This window comes from Carettochelys insculpta, chromosome 22 (assembly GCF_033958435.1).
Source record: "Carettochelys insculpta isolate YL-2023 chromosome 22, ASM3395843v1, whole genome shotgun sequence".
NCBI lineage: Eukaryota > Metazoa > Chordata > Testudines > Carettochelyidae > Carettochelys > Carettochelys insculpta.
This window is the reverse complement of record NC_134158.1, coordinates 12,164,382-12,170,156: the sequence shown is the minus strand read 5'-3', so window position 1 is coordinate 12,170,156 and position 5,775 is coordinate 12,164,382. Positions and strand designations below refer to the sequence as shown.

The window sequence follows — 5,775 nt, the reverse complement described above, 5'->3', positions numbered from 1 at the left end:
ATCCAATGCCCTAGCTCAAGCAACTCACTGGGGGTAATGGCCGCTCCAAACGGGGGAGAGGGGGCCCGAGAGGGGAGGTGCACCCCTTGCCTGTCCCAGCTGATCTCCCCCCACCCAGGAACTGCTTTCTCACCTGCTGCCCTAAGGGCAGTGCTCAGTGCCAGAGGGGCAGCCCTGCCACTGCTTCTTGGAGCACAAGCCCCCCGTGGCACCGAGCAGAGGGGTTGGCGCACAAGCTGCCCTGGGCAGATGCCCTTTGCCCCCCACAGCTAGTGCTCATGGGCACACGGGGTGGGGGGGGGCGTTACCCTAGTAATCGGGTGCACGCTAGAATTGCAGCTCGCCTTGTACCTTATTACCAGTAAAACCCGGGCAGCAGAGCTAGAGCCCTGCACAGGCTAACAAAGGGCTTCAGGCGGGCCCCACGGCTGTGGCTTTGTGTTGTGGGACCGCTCTGTGCCTAGAGACCAGCTCACCACGTTCTCAATGGGGTGTGCTACCCGCCCATCGCCGCGAGGCAAGCAGGGCTGTGACCCCAGCGTGCAGGGAGGGGCAGGACCAGCAGGAGCGGGGAGCAGTGAGCCCGAATGGGGCCAGTGCCAGGACAGGCACCCATGACAGCCCCCCTCAAAACACCCTGTGCTGGGGGTGGGGGCTGGTCTGCTGGCTGTGACCTAGGGGGGCGGGGGCAGTGCCTGGCTGGGTGTGCATTAGATGCCAGGCAGGGTCCCCATACCTGTTTAGATCCCCTCCCCCCCGACACAGGTGCAACCGTGAATGGACTGGCAAGTCCGTACCATCCTGGTGCCTACTAGCCCTTCGCTCGCATGTGTGGCATGAGTCACACCTGTCTGCAGAGGGGGGCGACCCTGAGCTGCAGCAGCCCCTGTGCCCCTAGACGCAGCGCTCCATGACCCACACCCTGCTGCATGGGGTCAGGCCTGGAGATGTGGCTTCAGCCTTGCCACTGGAGGGGTGGGGTATTCCAGGCTGCCAGTGGGGCACCGCCCCCCCCCCCCCCCCACAGTCCCAGCCTTTGCTCCCAGGGAACATGCACCAGCTGCAGGGCTGGCTGGGGAAGGGTTCCCAGCCCCACCTGGTGTGGTGTTGGCGGGGGGGGGGGGGGGGGCGGAGGGGCAGGGAGCCACCTCCTCTTGAGGGGCCATGTCCCAGGTGGGAGCCCTGGGTGGGGTGGCAGGACTGCCAGCCACAGAGGGGGATGTTTCCTTTATTGGCTCCAAGCCCCTGACGGACACAAATGGGGTGACCATTCTAGAGCTCCTGCAGCAGGCGCTCCAGGATCTCTTCGCACAGGTACAAGGCCCGGGGCACATGGAAGCATCCTATGAAGGAAGCAGCAGGTCAGAGCGTGGCAGGTGCCTGGCCCGGGGTGGGGGGAAGCAGCTGGAGAGAGCCTGGTGGGCACCCGGCCCCGGGGTAGGGTGGCCCCCCATGTACCTTTGAAGGGGCCACCCTTGATGGTGAGGGCCACCGAGCCGTCCCGCGCCAGGTATCCGAACCACTCGCCGTGCTCTGGGTCCCGGAACTGTAGGCAGGACAGAGCCATTGGGGGGTACAGCCCCCCCCCAGGCAGGGCAGTAGGACAGATCTATGGGGAGTACCAGCCAAGTAGGCCCCCCCCCCCAGCCCTGGCACCCCACAGCCAGGCCCTGGAGGTGACAGGAGCAGGGGGCCCAAGCCAGGTTTGCTGGGCTGTCCTGCCAGCGAGCAGCCCACAAGCCCCTGGACAGCCAGCGTGCCTGGCAGGTCACCATCCAGGGCAGCATGTGCCGCTCCAAGCAGGGGCTGGGTCACACACCACAGCCGGGGCTGAGCAGGGGGCTGGTGGCTCCCAGGGTACATCAGCAGAGGGTGCAGGCTGGGGGACAACCTCCCGCCCCCCCCCCCCCCCCCCCCCCCCCACAGTCAGGCCCCTCCAATCTGCTCTCCTCCTGCTCTGTTTGTGACTGGCCACAGCTAACAGAGATGGCAGGGACCCCAGGCGGCTGGGCTTCCCCTCTTCCTCCATCCTCCCTCCACCGAGAACCCAGGTGTCCGAGCCTGCTCCCAACACTCACCCGCTGGAAGGTGTATTCAGCCACCTGGAGGAAGAGGTGCAGCAAGCTGGGCTGGCGGCTGTGAGCGTAGGCCATGAGAAAGGCCACCATGGCCTCTGCATGTGGCCACCACAGCTTCATGCTCCACTCCAGCTGGGGGGGGGCAGCTGGTCAGCCAAGGGGCAGGGTGTGGCCAAGCCAGGGGACAGGATGATGCTGGGGGGGGGGTCATGGTGAGAGGGGCAGGGCCGGGCTGCGAGCATGGGGAATGGGGCTCAGGGGGAGGAGTACGAGGGGCAAGGCAGGACCAGGCGGGGGGTGCTGGGCAGGGCTGAGGGGGACTAGGGGGCTGGGCAGGGCCGGGCTGAGAGCATGGGGAATGGGGCTCAGGGGGAGGAGTACGAGGCGCAGGGCAGGACCAGGCGGGGGGTGCTGGGCAAGGCTGAGGGGGATAAGGGGGCTGGGCTGAGCAGGGTTCGTGGAGCTCAGTGGAAGGGTTGGGGGGCAGGGCTGGCCGCCCCTACCTGCGGGGGGCAGAGCCCCTCCACGTCCTGGAAGGAGAAGAGCCCGCCGTGCTCAGGGTCCCAGCCCGCCCGGAAGGGCTGCACCATGAAGCCCTCGATGGCCCTGGCAGCGAGTGCCAAGTCGCCCTGGCGCTGGGCGTAGCGCAGCAGGAACCAGCCCGCCTCAATCGCATGGCCTGAGGGCGGGAGTCAGCCACAGGACCCAGGTGTCCCAGCTCCCCACCCCCATCCGGGGACAGGACCCAGGTGTCCCAGCTCCCCGCCCCCATCCGGGGACAGGCCCCAAGTGTCCCAGCTCCCCGCCTCCCCCCACCCTGAGCAGTGACAGGACCCAGGTGTCCCAGCTCCCTCTCCCCCCGTACCCCATGCCAGTGACCGAACCCAGGTGTCCCAGCTCCCTGCCCCCCACCCCAAGCCGGGGACAGGCCCCAAGTGTCCCAGCTCCCTGCCCCCCACTCGGGGACAGGACCCAGGTGTCCCAGCTCCCTGCCCCCCCACCCCCAAGCCAGGGACAGGACCCAGGTGTCCCAGCTCCCCGCTCTGAGCTCACCGGGGTTCTGCTGTCTCCCCAGGCAGCCTGGCAGCTCCATCCCATCAGGCGAGACATTCTCGAGCACGGCGCTGCCGTCCCTCTGCAGGGCAGAGATTGCGGTGTGTGCCCACGGCAGGGATCAGTGAGCTGGGGGGCCCTGAGGGCAGTCGGGGGGGGTGGGTGGAGTCCAGCTCCTGTGCCTGCAGGGAGCTGAGCAGGTGTCAGCGGGCTGGGGGGGCACAGGGAGGGTACGGGGCACAGGATGGGAGTTCGGCCCCCTTACCTGCAGATGGCTGAGCAGGCGGCGGGTGCACCATGCCTCCAGCTCGCCCAGCTGCCCCTTGGCACCATCTCCCAGCTGCTCAGCCACGCAAAGCAGCATCATGGGCACAGCCAGCGGCTCATGGGGTGTCGTGCCGGCCAGCACCGGGCACCCCAGCTCTGTTGGGTCCTCCCGCACCCAGCGCACGACAGCCTCTAGCAGGGCCTGTGCCTCCCGCTGCCAGGGGACCCGCACAATCAGAACCCAGGTGTACGGATACCCTCGCCAGCGCCCCTCCCCCCCCCAGCAGAGAACCCAGGTGTACGGGTACCCTCGCCAGCGCCCCTCCCCCCCCAGCAGAGAACCCAGGTGTCCCTGTAGCGCCAGCCCCCCAGCAGAGAACCCAGGTGTCCGGGTACCGCTGCCAGCCCCTCCCCCGCGCCACATTGCTTTCCCCTGGCAGCCGGCAGGGGAGGGGGGGGGCCACTCACCCGGTAGCGGGGCTCCCCGGCCGCACGGCCCAGCTCATCCAGGCCCAGAGCGCAGAAGCACTCGCTATAGATGGTTCGTTGCACCTTGGCCGGGCGCCCGTCCCGGGTCAGTGCAAAGGCCACTTTGGGGGAGCCTGGCCCCACACGGGCGCAGCGCAGCAGGAACTCCCCACCTGCCAGGAGAGGACCCAGGTGTCCAAGGGCCATGCCACCCAGCCCCTTGGGACACAGGGCAAAGGACACAGGTGTCCGGGTGCCAGCTACCCACAGCTCATGGGGAAAGGGCCCAGCTGCCTGGGCTCCCAGTTGCCCTCCACATCCACCCCCGCCCCCGTGCTATGGTGCTAGTCATGTGACCCCTCCCCACCCGCAGACAGCAGCCCGTGTTCCAGCGCCCCCCTTTGCCCCAGCTGCCTCCCCACCCTTCGGGACTTACCGGCACGGGCAGCCTCCAGCAGGTCGGGGCGGTGGAAGCGGGGCACCGTCCGATAGAGCCGGGCGTAGACCCACACCTGGGGGCATGGCCCAGAGCCTGGCACCAGGCTCCCCCTTTACCTGCTCCCCAGCCTGGCACCAGGTCCCCATCATTACCCACCCCCTCCCCCTAGCTTGGCACTGGGCCCCCACCATCACCTGTCCCCCACCCTGGCACCAGGCCCCCCCCCTTTACCTGCTCCCTAACCTGGCACCAGGTCCCCATCATTACCCACCCCCCCCCCAGCCTGGCACCAGCCCCCCCCCCCCCCCCCCCTTTATGTGCTCCCCAGCCTGGCACCGGGCCCCCACCGTTACCTGCCCTCCCCCCGCCTGGCACCTGGCCTCCCCCTTTATCTCTCAGACCCCAGATCCCTCATTACCCCGACCCCAACCTGGTACCCGCCCCCTATTCCCAAACAGGTCCCCACCCCACAGCCCAGCCCCACCTGCCGGCCCTGCAACCAGACGTATTTCACATCGTCGTAAAGAGCCCCGTCCCGGCCCAGGCAGGAGAAGAACCCGCTGCAGGGAGAGCGGGAGGGGTTACGGCCCGGACGCCTGGGTTCGCTGCCGGGGAGCGGGCGGGGGCGTGGGGGGTTACGGCCCGGATGCCGGGGAGCGGGCCGGGGGGTTACGGCCCGGACGCCTGGGTTCGCGGGCGGGGGCGTGGGGGGTTACGGCCCGGACGCCTGGGTTCGCTACCGGGGGCGTGGGGAGTTACGGCCCGGACACCTGGGTTCGCGGGCTGGGGCGTGGGGGGTTACGGCCCGGACGCCTGGGTTCGCTACCGGGGGCGTGGGGGGTTACGGCCCGGACGCCTGGGTTCGCTGCCGGGGAGCGGGCGGGGGCATGGGGGGTTACGGCCCGGACGCCTGGGTTCGCTGCCGGGGGCATGGGGGGTTACGGCCCGGATGCCGGGGAGCGGGCGGGGGCATGGGGGGTTACGGCCCGGACGCCTGGGTTCGCTGCCGGGGAGCGGGCGGGGGCGTGGGGGGTTACGGCCCGGACGCCTGGGTTCGCTGCCGGGGAGCGGGCGGGGGCATGGGGGGTTACGGCCCGGACGCCTGGGTTCGCTGCCGGGGGCATGGGGGGTTACGGCCCGGATGCCGGGGAGCGGGCGGGGGCATGGGGGGTTACGGCCCGGACGCCTGGGTTCGCTACCGGGGAGCGGGCGGGGGCGTGGGGGGTTACGGCCCGGACGCCTGGGTTCCCCCTCACCCGTGCTCAAGATCGTGGGAATGGCGAGTCCAGAAGTCGATGGCCGCGTCCAGCTCCCGGCCCAGCCGCTCCCGCCAGGCCGCCAGCACCGCCCGCACCTCCATCCACCCTCACCAGCCTCCGCTGAACCCAGGCGTCCGGCACAGCCCCGCGGGCGGGGCGGGGTGGGGCGGGGCTCCGCTCGTCACGGGACCGGGCCAGTCTTCGCCACGGC

General features: G+C 69.8%; 1 protein-coding gene across 2 annotated transcripts; it reads right to left on the bottom strand.

Moving 5' to 3' along the window:
- Positions 1-1,212: 1,212 nt before the first annotated feature.
- On the bottom strand, positions 1,213-5,711 carry RENBP (renin binding protein). Of its 2 annotated transcripts, XM_075016289.1 has the most exons (10): positions 5,562-5,711; positions 4,790-4,865; positions 4,303-4,378; positions 3,867-4,039; positions 3,397-3,612; positions 3,132-3,213; positions 2,582-2,757; positions 2,079-2,210; positions 1,459-1,546; positions 1,213-1,343 (listed from the first exon to the last, which is right to left on the bottom strand). In XM_075016289.1, exons 1-10 carry the CDS (start codon positions 5,663-5,665, stop codon positions 1,273-1,275), a joined length of 1,194 nt encoding a protein of 397 aa, XP_074872390.1. In that variant the 5' UTR covers positions 5,666-5,711; the 3' UTR covers positions 1,213-1,272. The 2 variants fall into 2 exon arrangements, with proteins under 2 accessions (XP_074872390.1, XP_074872391.1); XM_075016290.1 differs by lacking the exon at positions 3,397-3,612.
- Between the last annotated feature and the right edge of the window lie 64 nt (positions 5,712-5,775).